Source organism: Solea senegalensis, linkage group LG8, assembly GCF_019176455.1.
Source record: "Solea senegalensis isolate Sse05_10M linkage group LG8, IFAPA_SoseM_1, whole genome shotgun sequence".
NCBI classification, from domain to species: Eukaryota; Metazoa; Chordata; class Actinopteri; order Pleuronectiformes; family Soleidae; genus Solea; species Solea senegalensis.
In genome coordinates, this window is record NC_058028.1 from 14706075 (window position 1) to 14729022 (window position 22948).

Below are 22948 nucleotides of genomic sequence, written 5' to 3' on the forward strand. Positions count from 1 at the left end.
CGGTCTCTAAGATCAGCTGATCAGCTGAGTTGTGGAATGGAATACTTTTACAGTCACTTGGCACAGACAGCAGTGACGTACTGTTAACATGTTACATTAAAAGTCAACTCAGTGCCACAAGGCCTGAATGCTCATGGTCTGGCATTTTTTTGTAAACATTTACAGGTGGACAAAGACGCCGAACAAACGTTCACTTTTCTTACAGACTCAAACAAAAACAGTGCTGTGCAAAATTCCTCTTGAAAACTGAAAAAAAGAGAAAAGCAATCAATACCCACTGCTTTCCTGTATCTTGTCTTTCCTGGGTTTGTCAGCTAGTCAGTGTTCAGTATTGAGGTGTCAATCTTGTATTGAATTGCCCCTTGCACAGTTCTGCCGAATGGTCATCATCACATTTAAACATTGGTTCTAAAAGCAGCCTCTTTCCACACACACACATACACACACACATGCACGCACGCACGCACCCACGCACGCACGCAGGGGTCGGGGATATACAAAGATATTAATATCCTGTTCATTTATTACATTGATAATGTTTATCCTGTACACGTTGTACATTTTTGTCATTTTGATAATCTTGTTTAAACAAGGGCTTTGTGCTATTTTTATTTAATTTTAATTATTTTTTCTTTTTTCTTTTTTAAATGTTTTAAATTGTAACTTTTCTGGTACTTACTGAGTCTGATATGGAACAACTGTAACAAAACAATTTCCTTCGGGATAATAAAAGGATTCTGATTCTGATTCTGATTATCTTGAGCTAAATTAACTTTTACCACTGATGTGAACGAACATGTGACACAGCTGCAAGACGGGAGTAATATTCACACACATATACACATCGCCCTACCTCAAAATGGATGATTTATAGTTTATAGTTTTATGATAATGATTGTGATCCTGAAAATGGCTTATTTGATTATTATGTCTGGATGCTGCCTATTTGTCTGTGACCTCGTAATAATCTCTTTGTTTTTAACCATGTTGCTACCTGTCTTGGCCAGGACACACTTGAAAAAGAGATTTTTAATCCCCCCTGGTTAAATAAAAATAAAATAGTACAGCTTCCTTCTCTCACTTCAGTGTGAGGGTGGCAGCAGGTTGGAGTGTTGCAATATAAACGATGGTGGATGTGTGAATCGCTGCAGGATTGTTCCAGTCCTTGTCTTCTGCAGTATTTATTACATTCCATATTTACAAGAAGGTTTATTACAAAAGCCACGACTAAGATAAGTAGCTATTGGAGAATAGATCTGTTCAATTTCTAATATGGATTTGTATTTGTTCGTTTTTAGGAGTTAATGTCTTCTCAACCAGCACAATTAGGTGAGCATCTGCAATTTTTAAAAGTCTTTGATGACGCTGTACGTGGATAATTTCATCTCTGTCCCCTCTGTGGAGACAAAAATCTAATTATTCCCGCTTTTTTTCACGTGGTTGCTCATTTTCTCCGTCATTCAGAGAGTATACAGAAAACCAAGGATTTCAACAACAAATAGAGCAGAGGAAAATGTCATCCTCTCTTCTCTAGTGGGTATGTCATGCATTGCTGAACAGTGGTCCTCAGCATGTCTCCAAGCTCGTGTTTTGTTGTACAGACCTGCATGGGTGTGAAGGACTAATGATGCAAACAATGCAAAGAATAAGTGGGAGGAGGCGCAGCCTGTAGATTTGAGGGAGAGAGGTTATGTCGTCCTTTTTCTTCCTCCCTCCCTCTGTCACTCTCGCTCAGTGCTGAATGAGACGCCGTGTCCGTCTGATTCCTCAAATCACTGTGGTGCTCTGTAAAAGCTGCAGAAAAGCATGTCTCACTTGAGATATAAGCTCTGTGACTAGAGAGAGAGAGATAGAGAAAGCACATGCAAAGACAAAAAGGCAACAAAGAAAAGGGAGACGAGAACATGCTGAACTGAAGAGACACCACACAGGGATTTTCTCAGTCTTACACATCTGCACAGGTAAGATTCCCTTCACTCTTTGCAATGACATTTATTGATTTACTCAAGATACAAAAAATGAAACACCAGCATTCTACCACAAATGTTCAAATATTGCACTATATTTAGTTTTATTTGCTTAGTTTAAGCACAATTGATGAAAAAAAAAAAATCTTCATTATTAGTGAATAGAAGTTCTTTGGAATCAGCTACCAGTTACTTGCAAGAAGAAGGATCTTAGATTGTATTATATAATCAGCATATCTTTTGTTGATATTAAATGCCTGTATGAGACAATATGAATAATGAAATGCCTGTTGGAAAAACAACTTTTAAATGTAACTTATCTAAATTTTAACTTAAATTACAATCAGTAGTTTGATAATTGAAAACATGGATCCGTTTGAATAGATCCACAATTTGACATGTGGATCAATCCAAATTATAATCTTCTGTCAGTGTGTGTTCTCAAAGGAGCAGCAGCTGAACAGCAGTGGCCAAAATGCAGAAGCACGTAGTCAGTCTGATCGGTCCTGAGAGCCATTAATAAAGTGCTTTTAATAAAGTGGGATTTTACATGCTGCGTATACAGTGTAAAAAGTGAGTCCTGCAAATCAGCGTTTGTGTATGTAAATACATAGATTAGCGATGAGACATCTGGGTATTTGAGACATTTGGGTAAAGATACCCTACCTACATTTTTGACATGCAGCACAATATGAGTCATCATCAATCCAAAGCACAGTTAAGTTTTCTTGAGGAAAATAAATGATACTTATTTTTCACATTCTTGTTACGTCTGTATGAGAATCTTGTCAGCATGAATGAAGACTAAAGGAGTGCAGCAGTGACTGAGTGCCTTTTATGTTGTGTTAAGGATAAATGTTGAGGGAAAAATAGCAGAAGCCTGTTGCTTTAATACAAACACTTATCCAGTACATAAGTGGTATATATGTTCCCCAGGAACACTTTCTAACCAGCAGCGTCAAATACACATAAACTGGGGATGATTGCTTTTGATAATTCACCTTAAATAGCAAACCATAACATTCTAAATTCTGATTTTTCTGGTTTTTATTCTCTGTGCATGATGTGTTTGCACAACTTCAGTTGCCATTTGTCAGAGCCAATGCTGTTAAAGTGATTTTGACCTCTCCAAATGAACGAGTCAGCAGGAGATAATAACATTTAGCCAGCATTCAGCATTAGCCCTGCAGAAAGACATCCTCACTGCAGTGTGAACTTCAGTGTTAGTGTCAAACACCTAGAAAGAACCCTACTTAACATCTCACTTAGGGAAATGGTGCTGTTGAGTGCCAGGAACATGTTATCTACATACATGCACAGACATGTATGTCACATGTATATCTGCACTAAAACTGGTATGAAGTTTGTGGGGCAGTTTTGAAAATAAACAGCTTCTTATAATTCCATTTCAAATTCTAGGAAAACCATCAAATCTGAATTGGCATATAACTGGCTCATTTTGGATGCATCAGCAGCTGCAGAATGATGGAAATGCAAGATTGATATGAATTGCTCTATTTAGGGAACGTCAGTCGATTCAGAGAGACAAAAAAAAAACTGTGAGTATTTAGGAATATGGGAAGACAGGAAGAGAACATTAGCAAAACAGGGTGGGAGTCATCAGGAGTCGTCCCTCCTGTTTAGCATGTCGAGGGTGCTCAATTCTCATCACGCCTCACAAATTAGCTGCCTTTGCTTTCTACAAAGGCCATGGTAACAGTGTTACTAGGCAATGGTGGGTTTATCCTTGTAGTGGTCACATAAGGTAGACAGTGGGAACCTAAATGGGAGCAGGGAAAAAAACTATTCCTATACCTATATATCGATTATGAACATGGACGGAACAATTGGAAATCAGAGTACACAATGCCGTCTGCCGCTTAGAGACGCTGGATCCAAAATGATGAGACCCGCTGAGCAAGTAATGGCCCCTAACAGCATTTGAATTGGACTTTGTAAATCATCCAAAAATAATCTTCAAACCGGCTGCACTGATGTGCTATTCATACTCAATCACTGCACTGGAACCATCTGCTAAAGATTTTTATCAGTGTCATCATTTATTCACACAAGTCATGGAAGACTTTAGTTATTTATTGATATGTTTATTTCGGTCATGTCAGTTAGATCACTCATCATCACTGTCTTCAGTGGCTCTTCTCAACTCAGACCTTCAAAGCTTGTTTGTCATGATTTATAGTAGCCAATAAAAGCTCTTCAGATGTTGATTCAGTTTTGACAGACAGAGTTATGACACGGCAGTAATTCCTCAGTGTTTTTACGTGAGAATTTTTTACATATATTTATTAAAAAGCACCACAAGTGGTTAAAAATCTATCATGATGATAAACACAGCTGTAAGTCACGTTTCAATTGTTCAGAAAAGTGAGCTCAGATTATTTGTGGTTTGCAGACACGTGATCATGTGACTGATTTGCTAAAATATCATCCTAAAATGTGCCACTGACCCTGTCCCATAATCAGCTGCATTCTAACAATGTGCATCAGGGGCTGTCAGTGTCGGTCTGAACGACATGCAGTGTCTCCAGAGTGAGGTGATACGTTGACACTTGTCTTGTTACATAGACATTCATAACTGAATGGATTTAAATGTCTTATCTCATGTACGTCATGAGCCGTATCAAGTGTCAAACAGTTGTGACGTCTCCCATAAGAATCTGAACTCCTATTTTTAAACCTCGACTTTGGCCAGGTCACGTCACGGAGGGTTTTGCAGCCAGAATTCTACAGACACCTGCAACCAGGGACTGGACACACTGGCGTCCTTTCATATGTGTCATGCTTTATTGTCTAACTTCCTATAAAAGGTGTGACAATTTACAAAGCTGGCATCATTGACAGTTGTAGAAGGCCTGAAACGAGTGATTGAGACCATTTACTTCTCAGGAAAATGTTTACTGAGGTTATAAATTGATTGAGAAGCAAACTCTTCCATTCAAATGGAGATCTTTTTTGCAACCTCTGCTGGTTATTCAATAGAGTCTTACTTAAAGTGGAAGACTGTGTCCACTTTGTATGTACTGTCTATAAATTATCTTCATATGGTGTAATCGTAACTGTATTGACTGTTCTTGTAAATGCTGTTAACTTATACACAATCCTAATCCTTTTTTTTGTGCAGTTCCTCTGTTGTTGCCCCTTGAGATATAAAATAATGAATTACTTTGTAAGTAATCCTATCACTTCAAGACTAAACTGTTTTTAAGCATATTGTGTAGTGTGTAATGGATTATTGATCTCCACTGCATCTGGTCCTCACCTTAAAAGGACACTCTCTCCCTGTGTTTACAGACGCCAGAAAATAATCTGTACCCAGAGGATCAAGACGTTTATCGTATTCAAACTGAGGGTTTACAGCAGTAGCAGCAGTAAACTGTACCAGGTGCATTCATGAGCTTATTTCCAAACAGGGAAGCTACATTCAAATCCACTGCACCTTACATTGCTACACTTCTTAGTCAGTAAGTACTTTCAACTGCATCTGCACACAGACCTTTAAAGGAAAAGTAAATAGATGAAAAAACTGCTTTACCACCAGAATTGATTCTGTATGGAAATACTTCACTTAAAGGTCAGATGGTTTTCTTTTTTATGAAAACTGGCTGACATTAACAAAAAGTTTCACAGACATCAGAAATCACTTAAAGTGCAGGGAATTGTTTACCAGGAGCACGAAAACAGTTTGGTGTTTGCAGTGTTGACTCAAAGTTAAAAGGACACATACGCAGTTATGTATGTATGGGGAACAGCTTAGAATTGTGGTGGATTAAGAAGGCAATCCCACTCCCTCTATAACAACAGGAAAGTTGATCCTGTCATGACCCTACACGCCATGTGTTAGTCACGATAGCTTTGTCAACATGCTGACATTTCTCCCACTGTATGTCAGTGATTTGTATTCCTCATTAATTGGAAACAACTCCTGAATACTGTTTTAAAAACCACCACATTAAGGCTAAATTCATACAAACAACTTTAAAATAATAATATCCTCAAAGTATCCACAAAGCCTTGAACTGTTCTTGTAAACTTCGGTCATTATTAAGTTATTATAGATCCAGTGTGTAACATTTAGGAGGTTTTATTGGCACAAATTATACCCTTGTTTTGAAAGATTAGAATAATGTAATTAAGGCAAAGACCTTGCTCTACAGAGGCCATCACCTTGTGCTGCCATGTTCCTAGAGCAGCCTGAATGCACATGCAGTGTGCTTTTCTCATTTTGAAGTGGATAATTACGGAAACGAATTGCATGCAATGCGCTTCCATAGATAATGAATACACAAATGAAGAAAAATAGGTCAGTCTATTTAAACCCGATGCATAAATTAATTAAAAGGAGGAAATAGGAAATGGCATGGAGAGCGGAGAGAGTAGTCACATATGAAGGTCACTTCAGTTCCCAAGGGCATCAGGAGACCAGAGGAGTCCTTTTTGCACTCTGCATTCTCTGGTCACTGAATGGATAAAATGTTATGAGATACTGAAAACCCCTGGGAGTGAGAACCCAGTGCCACTAACCAACGATAGCAGTTAGAATATAACGCTGTGAACGACACATCAGCAACTTTAAAAAGGTACAGAACAGATAAAAGTGTTTTGATTAGTTAATTTTGGATGTGAGCTCCTGTCTTACACCTTTACGGGCTGCACTGAACAGTGACCAGAAAATTGATCTATGAGCTATTTGAAGGACACAGCACTTACTGCAAAAGGCCACCATTTGATTTGTTGTTTTAGCAATGCTATAATTACCACGCAGTATAATTATTGCTTTATCGCTTCATTGGAGCACAGCGTCTACAGGTTAGTGTCGAGTATAACACTTGGACAATAGCATGACCCTGGCTCTCTGGAGTGGAACCCTAATTTACTTTACTTTAAGTGAAAATATTTTCCCTCATTAGTCTAAGACAATTACCAGTGTCTGTCAGAGCAGTTGTATGATGAGTTTGAAACGAAACAACATACCTTACTTGCATAATTTCGCCCACTGCAGTGAGTCAGTGTCACCCTTACAAATTGGGGAAAGGGTGAAGTCGTTGAATGAGGTGAAAGGTGAAAGGTGAATGTCAATTGAAGTCTATGAATAGGAGTTTTCTTCAGTAACAAAGTGTGCACATACAGTTACAAACTGCGGGGACTTCAGTGGTAACTCATCATATTTTGAAAAGTGTGCTTTTGCAAAAATTAAGCACATTCTGTTGCAGATTGCTCACTAAAAAGCATAACACACACATCTTTCTTACAATTACCAGGGATTATTTACTTGCCCCAAACCCCAAGTATAAGATACTGCACTAAAGTTTTAGCTATTTCCTCTTCCTGCGTCGTCCAAACGGGTGCTTTTGGTTTCTTTTGTTGCGGCACCATCACAAAAAAGGGTGGATATAATTGTATGTGTTCCATTCACCGTCAAAACAATAGGCTGCATATGAAGAAAGAAAAAAAAGATTATTATCATCAATTGAACAAATTATCCCCATCCTCATAAATAAATGGTGTGGTGAATATCTACTTAATGAGAAACGGTCAGCCCATTTACTTTTGTTGTTACTGAAAAATCAACTAGAATGTGAGAATAAATGTGTAAACATTGGCCGATCATGTGTCAGTCGCACTGTGATTTAGTCAATTTCCTAAGAACATGTCCAGGCGCGTATTGTTAATACGTACGAGGCTGGGAGAAGCGGAAGAATACCAAATGTGATGTTTATCAGTTTATTATAATTCTTGTAATACTTACTGGTTCATTAAGGATTATGTTGTCCTTTATATGTAGGTCGGCCTGCGGGGACATGGACATATTCCTGGACTTAACTGTGACCGGTAACACCAGCCACGAGACAGGACGAGAAAAGCTCGAGGGAAGTAAACTGCATGGACTCAACCACAGCAACCCCCTGGACGTGTTCGTAGGCCTGGAGCTCCTTCTACGTTTCAAGCCTCTCTTCTTGCCTCTCTACTGTCTTGTTGTGGCCGTGGCTGGTGTAGGAAACACCGTGCTGTTGGCTTGCATCCTGGCCGACAAGAAGCTCCACAACGCTACCAACTTTTTCATCGGTAACTTGGCGGCAGGAGACCTGCTGATGTGTTTGAGTTGTGTTCCACTGACTGTGTCTTATGCCTTCGACAGCCACGGCTGGGCCTTTGGGAGACCTCTGTGCCACCTGGTCCCATTGGTGCAATGTGCCACAGTGTTTGCGTCAGTGCTTTCTCTCACTGCCATCGCCGTTGACCGCTATGTTGTTGTAGGTAAGGCCAGTGGTAGTGATAAGTACATAAAAAGTCACCTTCATATTTTCTGTCCACAGAGAGTTTGTCTGCAGTTCCATTCATAGTATAGTGAGGGTCCTTGTCGGTCATGGGACGATGATTCCACATTCACATCGATGTTCTGGAGCAGTCGACACGTTCACGGGGAAACAAGGAATTGGCCTTTATTCTTTTACTTTAGCACACGTTCAAGGTGTTTTCCATTTCATGATATTTTATATTCCCACTTCACTATTGTACTTTTATTCAGCAGCCTCAGTGACCACTTACATTTAGTATGAAGGACAGTACGGCAAACCTGGAAGAGTATACATTACATTGTTAAAGACTAAACCTATGGCTTCCATCCTTGACACAATCTGACACCATGAACTGTGGAATCAGAAGTAGTTACATTCAGATGTCTGAGTGGAAAACGGCTTTAACAAATATTGATATCAGCCATCCTCACGCAGTGTCTCACACAGTTTTAAATGATTGCATGTTCAATTGTAGGATTTGACTTCATCTTAAATAATTGTGCAGCCTTAAATACAGCATTATTTTTAAAGGATTAACGGGTAAAATTGTCCCAAGTGAAACCGAACATTTGTAACTATTTTTCATTGTTTCTTTGTGCAGCAGTTTTCACCAGGATTATGAGCATTACAACTCACATTGTAGATCTAATGCACGGCACGCTGTACTGCTTTAAGTTTTACCTATCGTATGCTATGTCTGAATTTTTTTTTTTCTGTCTCAGCTCATCCTGTGAGGAAGAGGATTTCTGCATGGGGTTGTGGTGCAGTGACTCTGGGTGTATGGCTTTTGTCTCTGGCTCTGGCTGCGCCGCCATCTCTCTACACTCGCTACCTGGACCTTCGACCGAGCGGTATTGACTTGGTTGTGTGTGAGGAATTCTGGCCAGATAGTGGCAATCTGCGGCTGCTCTATTCCTGCTTCATTCTCGTCGCCTCTTATATGATTCCTCTGTTGTCAGTCAGTGTCTCCTACTGTGCCATATCTGTCAGCCTTAAACACTATTCAATACCAGGGGAGTTATCCAGCAGCCAGCAGCGCTGGAACCAAAAGAGGAGGAAGACCTTCTCTCTGCTGGTCGCTTCAGTGCTGGCCTTTGCACTGTGTTGGCTGCCCCTGCAGGTGAGTGTGCGTGAGAAGATCCAAAAATCAAAAGGTCTGAAATCAAAAACTCTTTTAGCTGCACAATCCCTTCTCTGCTATTACTTAACTATACTATAACTGTTCAGTCCAGCAGAATTTGATTATCTTGAGTACATAAAGGGTGATGAGGAGGATCTTGCAAGTATCTGTAAATAATAAACTTGAAAACAGAGATGTGATTTTAAAAATAGAGCAAAGCTTTTATTGCCCTTGAGCTTGTTAGATTTGATACAGCAGGTAATTGTGTCCCCGAGACAACAATGAGCCGTGCAAAAGGCTAACAGGTTGGGATTTCTTCTTCATCGTATTAAGGCGGGGTGATTTGTGCAGATGCTGGGCTTATTTCCTGGGGCACTGCTTCCACACAGATGGCAGTTTCATACTTTGAGTCTGTCTCATGCAAATTGTCGATAAAAGTGCGAATCATGTTAAGCTTGTGCATCACAAGTGGCTTTTTTTATGAACAGTGAAGCATCTGAAAATGAATGAAAGTAATGCTTAAATGTGATTCATTGTACATTCTGCACATTTGTGGTGGGCTCCTGGACGTAAGCCTAAGCTGGCACAACATGTTCATTAGATCATATAAATGAGCATGCCACTATCACAACACAACACACAAGTTGCTGTCCAGTGTCCCTTTATTCAGGGTCGGCGGAGTCAGACAAAATTATTTTCAAAATCCTCACAGATTCTGTGCAGTCACAGGTGTTTTCATGTCATTGTGTAGGTCCTGAACTTGCTGCTGGACCTGGACCAAGAGTTCCACATCATTGGGAAACGCTACATAAACGTCCTACAGGTCTGCTGCCATTTGGTAGCGATGAGCTCTGCGTGTTACAACCCCTTCATCTATGCCTCACTGCACAGCAAGGTGCGCATGCACCTGAGTGGCTACCTGTGTCCTTGCCGCAAACGACAGAGTGACATGGTGGAGAGAGCGTCATCCAGGAGTTAACTGCTTCTTCTTTAGCAGCCTCATACGGAGCCTCATCTTTGCTCAAACACCAACATCTGATGCAAACCAGCTTCTGGTTACACATTCGAGTCACTTTGCTCTTTCAGTCTTTGTTTTGTATTTTGTGACTTTAAAACATTTAGTCATCTCTTGTACAGGTTCACCACTTGTAAATTCTAAGTGAGGTCACTTATTACAAAGATGCAGATGCACACCGGAGTGTAGTTAATTATTGTGATGTAAAGATTAACACAGTTGGATTCCTACGTTTTGTTGGAAGGCCGAGCTGCTGGTGTCGACATTAAGCAGATCCTGTTAGCTCAAAAAGTTCCAACAGGATAAACAGATGACAGGAGCTGTGTAACAAACATATGCTGGGGGTGGTTACACTGATTACAGGGTGACATGTTTCACCTGAACAGTATTTGACTTCAGGGAAGTGACTTAACAATGAACTCTTCTCAGCTGGCAAAAGAAGATGGATGAATATTTTGTGTCGGCTAAAAATCTTATTCTTGTATCTTATTCTATATCAATTATGTCTCTATTGTATTACATGTCAGACATATTGTATTAGATAAGTTGTATAAAATACGCATTGCCTTTTGTTTTAGCGTCATTGCGTGGTATTATTCACTATTACTTTGTTGCGCGTTCTAAACTTGTGTGTCGCACGTGCTCTCTGTAAAACTGTGCCAATGTGCCAAACTCATATTGATGTCACCTGATGGACTAAGTCTTGTTGTTTTTTTTTATTCTGTCTAGAAAACAAGACGGACACAATGATCAACTTAATATTGCGAGCACGAAGAATAGGCCCCGAAGCATCACTGACACCAATCCTGTTAAGTTCCTACTGGGTACAATACAAGTACAAAAGCTGGTATAAAGTCTATTTTCTTCTTTGTTGAAAGGCTCATCACTAAACGTATTCATGTAATCTGAATTACATTTAAGCCACATTAATTCTGTTCAAGCTACAGTTTTCTTTATAATTATTATCAATGATTAAGGCTGAAATAATAATTATTTTTTTAATTGATTGATGCACGATGCATTACAAATATTGCTCTGCATGGAAAATTGTCCATCAGCTAACACGACTTGCTCATTTGTTCAATCAGCTAACTAAGTTTGCAGATTATAAAATACGCAGTGTCTTTGGTCAGCCTACTGGAAGCGCTAAAATGCCCCATGAAGGTTTAGTGCAAGGTAATGAAACCAGATGCCAACTGTTAACTTTTAGCAATTAGGTTATTTTGCTCCCGGCGTTGTATTGGCTTTTCTCTCTAAGTGAACGTTAAAACTGCAAGGTTCACCTCGACTCAATGTGATTTTTTTTGCTCTCATGCTGAAAGGGTCTCCAAGATTTATAATTTTGTCCTTTAGATGAGAGGTCAGCTGTTTTTAGATGAATTGCACCTTCCTCCGGTGCCCAGTGCCAGGCACTGTGTCATTTAAGTGTTAAAGCCTTTGCAAATAGGTTTGAACTTTTAGGAAAAGAGCAGAGAAAAAAGTGGAACAGAAATACAGACATCTGTCAAGCAAAATACCTAAAATTCACCTTGAGTAGCTCTCCTTGGGAATAAAAACCTTTTTTCATTGTAAAGCAATTCAACCAGGAGAGAAATGCAAAAGAAAGAAATTACTACAATATTATATTACATTACAATATTAATGTGATGATGAAGTCTTAACAGCGCGTTTGGTGCATTTGAAATAGGGAAATACTGAGATCTAAGGCATCTGGTCCTGAGCAGCTGCCCAGTTAATCCTCCACGGAGTCCAGACACTGATAGTGATGGTGGCTGAGACTGATGAAGGATGAAAAATGATTTATTTGGTGAAACTTCAAAGACAGCGATGGGCAGACAGAGGGTGCCAATTACAACAGCATGAAGAGTGGCACTCAACTGACAGCCTAAAGAAAATGAGAGTGTGCGTGCATGAATAGTTTATCCACATGAACGTACGCCAGAGCTTTGTACCTGTACATTTACTGTTTGGGTCACCAAGAATAAATAAATAAATAATGCAACTTTGTCAATGGCCTTTAGGCACATCAAAACACTGAATAATGATGTGGTTATCTTCAAAACATAAGAACACTAATACTGGAGTATATTAATTAAGCTTAAAAAGAAATGTTTTCTTCTTCTTCGTGTAAATATATAGGCGACAGATGTAAATTTGTTATTATTCATCTTCTCTTACAGTCACAAACGTGATGCCTTTTGTGTCGTCAAAAATGACCTTAAGCCAACGAGACGGCAATCATGTCCCTATTTTCAATTGTAGGGACGTGGAGACCTCTGAATTGTTTTCATAAACATGTTGTGTAGACAAACCAGGTCATCTGTTTCATATTATGGATATTAATTGACATGCAAATTTGAATGTTTCCCCTAATGCAAGGGTGAGTGGTTTCTGGCAACAGCTTTTGTGTGTCACAAACAAAGCAAAATAATGCAGCTATGCTTGTCGAACATAAATACATGTATTTCATATCCACACATGTTGGTTTATGTCTGTAAATTAAAACCAAACGATTTTATTCTTTATTTTGTAGCTTCTTTTTTTTTACTGTCATCACCTGGTGACACTTGTCACCAGGTGATGACAGTAAAGTAACAACATAGTTATGGTTAGTAATATATATTACTATGGTAATTACTATCTTATGCCTAATGCCATTTTCAACTTAATTATAACAACAGTAATATTGTTGTAATAAGGAGAATATATAAGTAAATTTCAAGTAATGTCTTGGTATTACTGTTTCACAGTAAAATGCTTGGGAATCAGAATTAGTATTTGGCATATTATCATAATATCATACAAAAATGTATTCTCTCTTCCATGCTGCACCCTTTTCTATTTGTTTTTACCAAGCTTTTATTTGGTGAGTAGTACAGAAATAAGATCATAATATTATCTCCCTATTATTACACTATTACCATTGTTACTGTACTGTAATGTTGAGTGTTACCCATCACCTATGAATGACAGCCTGAACTTATGTGTCTGAGAGGAAAAACTGTAAAGACTTTTGTTGATTTGTTTGTGGTCACAAACAAATCTGCTCATCTGGACATTTGTCCAGTGCAAACAACAATTATGAATTCCATAATCCAGTACAACAGCTATGAAGCTTGAAAGCTTAAAATGGCCAGTTTAGGTGTTTAAATGAGTTATGAATTAAAATGCTGTATGTAATTATTATGGGGGTTGTGTTAAGTGATGGTGCTGCAATGAACTGCATTACACTGAAAAATATTTTTCCTTTTATGTCTGGGGCAGATACGTTATTCGAGACAACTGTAAGGTTCAGTCCATCACCAAGGCAAATATGAATATTATGATCTCAAAGAACATGATCTCAATAAAAAAAAAAAGATAAGACTTTCTGGAGTGTATGATGGTTTTCAGCCTTTAGATTGTCTGTTTGTTTGTTGTTTGTATAATATGTTGGCAAAAAATCAGTAAAAAAGTCATACTATAGTATGTCGTCCAAAATCACAGAAGAAAGTCTTAGTATAGTATGTCATCCAAAATCACCAAAAAAAGTCATACTATAGGATGTCGTCCAAAATCGCCAAAAAAAGTCATTCTATAGTATGTCTTCCAAAATCACAAAAGAAAGTAATACTATAGTATATCGTGCAAAATCACTCCAAAAAGTCATACCATAGTATGTCGTCCAAAATGACTCAAAAAAGACATACTATAGTATATGGTCACAATTCACTCAAACAGGTCCTACTATATGGTTGTCCAAAATCACAGATAAAAGTCTTAGTATAGTCAGTCAGTCAGTCATCATCTAACCGCTTTATCCTCCACCAGAGGGTCGCGGGGGGTGCTGTGCCAATCTCAGCTACATCGGGCGATAGGCGGGGTACACCCTGGACAGTTCGCCAGTCCATCGCAGGGCCACACACACAACTAGAGACAAACAACCATTCACTCTCACACTCCTATGGTCAATTTAGAGTGTCCAATTTACCTAATCCCCACATTGCATGTTTTTGGACTGTGGGAGGAAGCCGGAGTACCCGGAGAGAACCCACGCACACACGGGGAGAACATGCAAACTCCATGCAGAAAGGCCCTTGTTCCAATCGGGGCTCGAACCCGGGTCTTCTCGCTGCAAGGCGAGAGTGCTAACCACTACACCACCGTGTGGCCCCTCTTAGTATAGTATGTCATCCAAAATCACCGAAAAATGTCTTAGCATAGGATGTCGTCCAAAATCACAGAAAAAAGTCATAGTATAGTATGTCGTCCAAAATGACTCAAAAAAAGACATACTATAGTATGTCGTCACAAATCACTCAAACAGGTCCTACTATAGAATGCCATCAAAAATCAGTCCAAAAGTAATAGTATAGCATGTCGTCCAAAATGAGACAAAAAAGTCATACTATAGTATGTTATCCAAAATCACTCAAAATGTCATAGTATAGAATGTGGTCCAAAATTAGTCAAAAATGTCATAGTTTAAAAACGTCATAGTATTGTATGTCGTCCAAAATCACTCAAAAAAGTCATAGTATAGTATTTCGTCCAAAATCTGTCAAAAAAGTCAGAGTATAGTATGTCGTCGAAAATTAGTCAAAAAAGTCATAGTATAGTATGTAGGTCAAAAATCACTCCAAGTCATAGTATAGTATATCGTCCAAAATCACTCAAAAAAGTCATAGTATAGAATGTCGTCCAAAATCAGTCAAAAATGTCATAGTATTGTATGTCGTCCAAAATGAGACAAAAAAGTCATAGTATAGTATGTGGTCCAAAATCTATAGATATCTAGACGACATACTATACTATGACTTTTTTGAATCACCTGCTAATTCATCACATTGCAACAGGGACACCATATGTTACTGGTTCCTATCCTCACAGAAAAGTAGAACCTTTAAGTAGGGCCTTTTTTGGGGGATTTTCACGTCTTGAAAACGCGACGTCTGCTCTCACATTCGTTTACCATCATTTTTTGTCCCTCCTTCAACCCTTTGTCTCCTCACCTCTGCTACCTGCCGCGTGACCTTCCCTCTACTGTGGATGTCATTTTACTAATGACATCATGTTCAGTGCACTTGACCCAGTGACCTACTTCCACGGGAATTGAGAGAAGGAGAGCTCAAGTGAAGGGCAGAAAGAGAGCGAAAGAGAAAAAAGGGGGGAAGGAGGAGGTGGTGGTGGTGGTGTAGCATACAGAGCACTATAAATAGGGCTGTCAGTGGAGGTGCGCTATTGGAAAGGGGGGGAAGGGAGGACTGCAAAGGCTGGAGAGGAAGATGAGGCGGGCGCACGAGATGAAGGCTTTACTGTCTGTGTCGTCATGAAACAGCTGTGATGGAGACAGACGAGCCACACTATTGGGATTAGTTGTCCGTGTAGAGATTAGAGGGAAGGGTCAGATGCTGGATTCCTTTTAGAGCTGAAAGTGTTCTGTTGCTCTTTATTGGTTTAATGTGAAAACTGTTTGTGCCAAGCGTGTTTTATTCAAGAACACTCCACAAATGCAGAGAATAAGGCCTTTTCATCCAGAGATGAACCCCCTTTCACTTCTGCCCAGATTACATCTCATCGATCGCTCTGACATAGAGCCGATCAACCTGATTCATAGAGTAATGTGAAGATCGTTTAACTGTCTGTGTTCCTACTGAGGGTGATTAAAATTCTGCCAGCGATGCTCTTCTCAGCAGTAAATGCTAACATCTCATGTCCCCTTCTGGTTTTCTCTTCTCTCCATAGCCGTGCGTTTTGGCCGCATTCCCAAACGGGAGAAGCAGAGGCTACTGGACGAGATGCAGAGCTACATGAACAGCCTCAACGAATCCGCTTCCATGGAAATGGAGGTGTCCTCTCCCCCCGACGCCCTCGCCGGTGCCCAGAACCAGACGAACGAGCGCCCCGCGCCGCAGTCTTACCAGAGCGGCTTGGTGAACGGCGACGGGAAGCCGCTCAAGATGGCGTCCCACAACAACAACAACAACAACGGCGGCGGCGGCAGCGGCACTCCATCCTCCTCTTTCCGGAACAGTGCGGGGCAGGACGCGGCGATGACGCACACGTCGACCCAGACGCAGCACGCGCCGCACAGGGAGCAGGTGAACGTGACGTCGAGCTACGGCAGCGCCCCCACAAACTGCCCCGCTGCCCCCACTCACAGTGAACACTCCGCTAATCCTCATGTGGATAACGCCCAGTACACCTACTCCTCCAATCAGAACCAGTGTCCCGTCAGCGGCAACATATCAGCGCAGGCCTACTCGTCCAATCACAACGGTTTCCCAGCCAGTGAGTCCCAGAACCAAAACTCCTGCCCCTGGAAGCTGAGTGGTGGCGCCAAAGTGCTGGTGAGTCTTTTTCTTTCCCAGAGAACTATATATATATATATATGTGTATATATCTATGAAAGTTGCATCAATAACACGTCTTGATTTGTCTCCCTGTGTCCTGCAGGCATGTCCACTCAACTCCTGTCCTGTGGCTCCAGCCAGCCGCTCCAGTCAGGAGGTGTGGGAGTCTTTCTCCCAGTGCTTCACTCCTGCTGTTAAAGAAGTGGTGGAGTTTGCAAAGAGCATCCCAGGCTTCCAGACCCTCAGCCAGCATGATCAGGTCATGCTGCTCAAATCCGGCACTTTTCAGGTAAATCCACTTCATCCAAAGTATGACTTTTACTTCCTCTGTTCACCGTCTGAGTTTAGATGTGTTTCTAATGCCGGCTCTATTCACAGGTTCTGATGGTGAGGTTTTGCTCCTTGTTTGATGCCAAGGAGAGGACGGTGACCTTCCTGAACGGGCAGACGTACTCGCTGGCGTCGCTGAGGGCTCTCGGCATGGGCTCTTTACTGGACGCCATGTTTGATTTCAGCGAGAAGCTGGGATCTTTGGGTCTGGAGCCGGATGAGATGGCTCTCTTCATGGCCGTCGTGCTCGTGTCAGCCGGTAAGACTACACTTGTTCCACTTCCACTCGGCAAACAAACACACACACACACAGACAGATCTCCTCTGACCAAGCTTCTTCCTCCGTTTTTCACAGATCGCTCCGGTGTTGTGGACGTGGGAGCGGTGGAGCTGCTGCAGGAGAACCTGATCAAAGCTCTGCGGTCTCTCATCACCAGTCGCCGCCCCGACGACAGCACCCTCTTCCCAAAGTTGCTGCTCCGTCTGCCAGACCTGCGCACCCTGAACAACCAGCACTCTGACAAGCTTCTAGCTTTCCGCATCGATCCCTGAGGTCAGACGGCGGACTGAGGTGTCTGCTTTGGGGAAACCAGGCCGATCACATACAGAACTCTGGCCTCTGCGTGATGGACAAGATGTGGGAGCTGTTCCGTGCCCACCTGCTGTGAGAAAGTGTACTCTGTAAAGGACGGACGCACAGCAGGAAGCAGAAGCTCCTGAACTCGAAACTGACCTTCTCTCCAGTTGCTTCCAGGATAGCAAAAAAACAAACAAAAATAAAAATAAATAAACATAGCCGGTGTTCTTCCTTGGGTTCCACGGGCCAACGTCAAACCTCCGAGTCACTTAGCTTTCACTCCTGCAGTTTATCTTCTGAAGACCAAAGTGAAAGAGGGCTTCTCTGTTCCTCCCTCTTATCCAAGAAGGAAACACACAGGCTCCTCTTTCCCTGGAAGAGAAGTGGACACAAACACTCATTCATACTGTACATTCATGCTCTTACATTACTCTATGATGATATAGCAATAGAAATACCCGTCACATTTGGGAGAACACGTTGTGTTTGCCTCGTTGGAACCACCCTAAGCTATTTTGACAGCATGTTCCCAGTGAGGGAAATCTTTATGGAAATCATCTCATCTGTGAATGAGAAATAAGACTTTTTCTTTTTTTATTTGCTTCTTCCGGAAATGATTGGTGTGTGTATTGCGGTAATCAGGGGAGAAGTTTCCGGTCATTTCAGACCGTGTCTGATGGGTAAACGTGTGTGTGTATGTGTGTGTGTGTGTGTGTGTGTGTGTGTGTAAAAGTGTTCGCTTGTAAATTTTTGTACATAACCTTTTTCGCTCCCGGTTCGTACCCACGCTAGTGTGCAGATCCTGGAATATGTAAATGAAGCTAGTATTGAAATTATTGTACGACGTCACATCATAGATGGCTGTATAGACTGCAGAGGAAGCAGCATTTGAACCATGTGTTCCAAGTATAAACTTTTTTTTTTGAAAAAAAATCTATCTCTATATATATATATATATGAATATAAATAAAAATATAAATAAAATTAAAATAAATGTATTGTTGACTGACTGCATTACCCTGTGAATATTTTGTAAATGTTTTATGGTCACACCATAGAGTACCATTATTAAATAATGTTCTATAGCATCTCTCCTTGTCCTCATCTCTTCTCCTTTTCTCCCTCATGACGATCAGCGCCGCACGCTACGGGGGCCGTCGCCTAGCAACAGGCGCAGTCAGCCAGTCGTGCTCCAGGTGTGAGAGCCATTAGAGAGGCTTTGTTATGAGCCAGACTAATCATATTTGTGTGTTTTGGTAACAAACGAATGTTATTTTACAGAGTGGTGACACACTTGCGTTGAGAATGAGGTGATGGTCACGGTGACTTTGTGGAGCAGAGATGCGGAGCACGTGCCGGGGGGTGGGGGGGGAGGAGGGAGGTCATGAAATTCAAACGCATCTGGTTCTGTGACGTGTGCAAACGTGACTTTAAACAAGACACTTGGTCAGTGGGTTAATGTGCTTGGAAACTCTGGGTGTGAGGGTCCCTCCCTCTGCTATCACCCCAATCACCACAGTCGAGTGGGAAGGCCTCGGAGAAAACATTCAAGTATAAATATTTGGGAACATTTTTTCGTAAACAGCAACTGCAGCCTTCACAAGCCTCTGGTCTGGTGAGCTGAGATTGAAACCTAAGACACAGAGGCCCCATGTCTGTGTTTGTTATTTGATAAACTGTGTGCTAATATCAGACACATTCAAAGATGAAAGATGAGCAACACAAATTTACCTTTATGTTTCTAATATTTTTAAAAAAAGAAGCAATATTCTAAGATCTGATTCCGGATGGAGGCAGCAAGAGAAGAAGGCCGTAACATTACATTACAGATGTCAACTGCCAGAAAACACCAAGAACAAACAAGAACGAGATATAAAATATGAGCGTCAACCACATTTGTTTCTTTAAATGAACACAGCAAGGCTTCATTTTCATTGCTATAGCCAATAAAAGCTAGAGCTCAGGCTCAAATAGTGCTGCGACACCACCAGTGTCTCAGTCAAATCAATGCACCATCATGGGGCCACATGGTGGCATAGTGGCTGGCGCTGTTGCCTTGCAGCAAAAAAAAGACCCGGGTTTGTGATCCTTTCTGAATGGAGCTTGCATGTTCTGCCAGGGTTAACTGGACACAGCAGGTGTGACTGTGAGAGTGAGTCATTATTTGTCCCTGTGATGGACTGACAATCTGTCCAGGAAGTGGCCCACGGGTCACCCTGCGTCAGCTGGGATCGGCTCCAGCAAACGTCACGTGCAGAAAATAAGCAGGAGACAAATGAATGGATGAATGTTGAGGACATGCCATCTACTGGACGGGTCAGTAACAGCAGGAACAAATGTAGTGTTGGTAGTAATATAATTCTAATGGTCTGTATTTATATATAAATAATGCTTTGCTATTCATGATGAACACTCAAAGCTGCTTTAAACTACAGTTTTCATTGATTCACACACATTCACTCACACTTTCATACTGCATCTACACTACATGGACAAAAGTATTGGGACGCCTGACCATCACACCAACTGTAATGACGTACTCAAATATATAGACAGTACTTTAATATAGAGTTGGTCCATGTTTTTGCAGCTATAACAGCTTCCACATTTTTTTTTTTAAACTTGATTTTTAAGTGTTTTGTTTCCATTCATTCTGTAGAGCATTTATGAGGTCAGGCACAAGACGGTCTGGCTCACACTCTCTGTTCCAGTTCATCCCAAAGGTGCTCGATGGGGTTGAGGTCAGGACTCTGTGTGCACCAGTCAACTTCTTCCACACCAAACTCATCAAACCATATCTTTATGCTCCTTCATTTAGTCATGATGGAATAGAAAACTGTTGCCACAAACTTGGAAGCATAGACTCGTCCAAGTTGTCTTTCTGAAGCGTTAAGATTTTAATCATTTTGTCCATATAGTGTACTTGCACACATCTTTCATACCTATTCACAAGCTACAGCCATCAGGAGCAATGTGTCTTGCCCAAGGACACATCTGCATGTTGACTAGCAGAGCCGGGAATCAAACCCCCAACCTTTCAGTTGCAAGACGACACACTCTACCACTGAGCACCTGTCACTATATGAAAGAAATGGATTATGTTATATAACGAGGGCCATATTTGATGACATTTACATACAAATGCACTGTTTTATAAAATATACATTTTCATTTATCATTTTTAAATGGAAATGCAACCAAATCTAAGACGCACAGGAGTGAAAAAATGAGAATATTTCGAGTCAAATGACATAATCTGAGGGCCGGATTTTGGACAGGCCTGGATTATTTGAATACATAAAATGACCTCGATGTGTCACCAGAGATTGAGGAAAGAGGTTAAATTTAAATAAATAAAGACCCTTATGATACTTTCTATCTCCGCCTGTCACTGACATGCTGATATTAATCAAATATGACTATAAAAAGTACAAAGTTATTGTCCGTATGTGAATGTTTTTTATGCATGAACACAACGTAATGTCGTAATCTGGCATTCACGCCTCCTGCAATGTTTTCAACTGAGATTGCAGCAACCATTTAGAAGTCTTCAGGTCACTGCTGTCCATATTGTACAAACATAACTTTGATTTCCTCTCTGAAATCTCAGCTTTCAGTTCACAGGCGGTCACCAGAGAGACCTCCTGTCCAGACTCTGCAGCTGATACAGAACCACAGTGAGACGCCATAACACAAACAAACCTGCTTCTGCACTGTCACTGCACTTTGTTTGGGTTCTAATAAAAAAATACGTTACTGATATAACCTGTTTCCTCCTGACTTCAAACAGACCGCACACACCCACTCATTAAAGAATTTCCCAGTTTTCTAAAACAGAACACGCTGATATGATCTGAACAACAACAACAACAACGACGTGTGTCACGTTCATGTCTGAAACATTTTGTTTGTTTCCCACACGTGAAGTTCTTTAAAGGTTAAAGGAGGAGAGATAATGTCTGAGCTCATCACAGAATGAGCTCTCAATCTTTTCTTTGTCATAGATTCTCATTCAGAATAGTTCAAAGAAGCAAATCTCAAAGGAAGCACATGGTGTTTTTTTGACACACGCTTTCTCCCAATATCATAATGTCTTGTCTTCTGGTGCCATCTAGTGGCCACACGAAGGAAGGAGCGTAAAAAATTTGATTTTGAAAGTTTATGTCGAGCATTTTTTTTCTTCAAAATAAAATCATTGAATGCAAGTTTCAAGGATTGTTTTCCCTTCATTTATGTATCTTTCTCAACATTACTGAATCAATTATATGTCTATGCAAATAACAGTTTACATATAACATATCACTTGCTGTAAAGGAGACAATTTATTGTTGAAAAATAGAACCATAGCAGACTATTTATATTAATTTCCAACCAATCACTCTGATGACATCGTGGATGATAGTGAATGGCAATGAGTGGCATTTCAGTTATTTTTACAATAGAGCATTGGATTATTTTAGTTCTTCTTTTGCCTCCTGTTCTACTTTGTATCCAGCCACCATGTGTCCATGTGGTTCATATTTCAGCTGATAATATGGGTCCCAAGCGGGTTTGTCCGTGGTTTCCATGGTGGCCCCACGATTGTTGGTCCACTTCAACCTTCGGCCCCCTTAGGAAACTTTCCAGGCTACCTGGGTACTAAGTGGGCAATGAAGTGCAGGTCCCATATGGTTTCAGTAACATGGCCCCACATAGGAAGCAAACATGTGGGGCCACCATGGACACCAACTTGGGAGCCATATTATCAGGCCAAATAAAAACTTTATGGGGCCCACACGGACACGCTGGCTGGATAGTTTCCAATTTTACTTCTTGCCCTTGTGTTATCCCGAGGGATGAGCCGATACAATATTTGGCATCGGTTTTTATAAGATTTCAAGTAAATTTTACATCTTACTGTTGTGATTCAAACCTGAAACTCGATTCAAGTTAGGTTTGTAGATTGTAGATAGGTTTGGTGTAAATTATTAATAGTTATGTTCTTTTGTGATCAAAAACTTTGATCTGAAGCTCAATTCTGAGGCTTCTCTAATGAACAAAATAAAGCGGCGACTTTTGGTCAAACTTGCAATTTCAGGCATAAAATTTCAACCTCCACTTCAATCCAATCGATATTTCGTTGTTCATATTACATTTTGAAAACTATAAAATCCCCTGTTGAAGCCATACCCATTTCTAATTTATTGTGTTATGGTTGACACAAATCAAGCTATTCAGGTCTTCAATATCAGTAAATATCCAGAAAAAAATCCTTAGAAAACAGTGGACACTAAAATGAGGATTAGGATTA

At 40.6% G+C, this 22948-nt stretch overlaps 2 protein-coding genes across 2 annotated transcripts; both read left to right on the plus strand.

Moving 5' to 3' along the window:
• Positions 1-1772: 1772 nt before the first annotated feature.
• Positions 1773-13732, plus strand: si:dkey-202l22.3 (7 transmembrane receptor domain-containing protein). Its single transcript, XM_044031542.1, has 4 exons — positions 1773-1961; positions 7771-8243; positions 9007-9404; positions 10156-13732. Exons 2-4 carry the CDS (start codon positions 7787-7789, stop codon positions 10381-10383), a joined length of 1083 nt encoding a protein of 360 aa, XP_043887477.1. The 5' UTR covers positions 1773-1961; positions 7771-7786; the 3' UTR covers positions 10384-13732.
• A 1605-nt stretch (positions 13733-15337) lies between these two features.
• LOC122772959 (nuclear receptor subfamily 1 group D member 1-like) lies at positions 15338-18746 on the plus strand. The gene is made up of 4 exons (XM_044031284.1): positions 15338-16748; positions 16855-17040; positions 17130-17340; positions 17437-18746. Exons 1-4 carry the CDS (start codon positions 16098-16100, stop codon positions 17631-17633), a joined length of 1245 nt encoding a protein of 414 aa, XP_043887219.1. The 5' UTR covers positions 15338-16097; the 3' UTR covers positions 17634-18746.
• The last annotated feature ends 4202 nt before the right edge of the window (positions 18747-22948 follow it).

What these genes read in the sequence shown, in the direction of transcription:
- si:dkey-202l22.3 (XM_044031542.1), top strand. Translation starts at nt 7,787, where the DNA reads ATGGACATATTCCTGGACTTAACTGTGACCGGTAACACCAGCCACGAG. An exon ending in TGACCGCTATGTTGTTGTAG is followed by an intron (nt 8,244 to 9,006) that starts GTAAGGCCAGTG and finishes TTTCTGTCTCAG; the next exon opens with CTCATCCTGTGAGGAAGAGG. An exon ending in TGTGTTGGCTGCCCCTGCAG is followed by an intron (nt 9,405 to 10,155) that starts GTGAGTGTGCGT and finishes GTCATTGTGTAG; the next exon opens with GTCCTGAACTTGCTGCTGGA.
- LOC122772959 (XM_044031284.1), top strand. Translation starts at nt 16,098, where the DNA reads ATGCTAACATCTCATGTCCCCTTCTGGTTTTCTCTTCTCTCCATAGCC. An exon ending in GTGGTGGCGCCAAAGTGCTG is followed by an intron (nt 16,749 to 16,854) that starts GTGAGTCTTTTT and finishes TGTGTCCTGCAG; the next exon opens with GCATGTCCACTCAACTCCTG. An exon ending in TCAAATCCGGCACTTTTCAG is followed by an intron (nt 17,041 to 17,129) that starts GTAAATCCACTT and finishes CTCTATTCACAG; the next exon opens with GTTCTGATGGTGAGGTTTTG.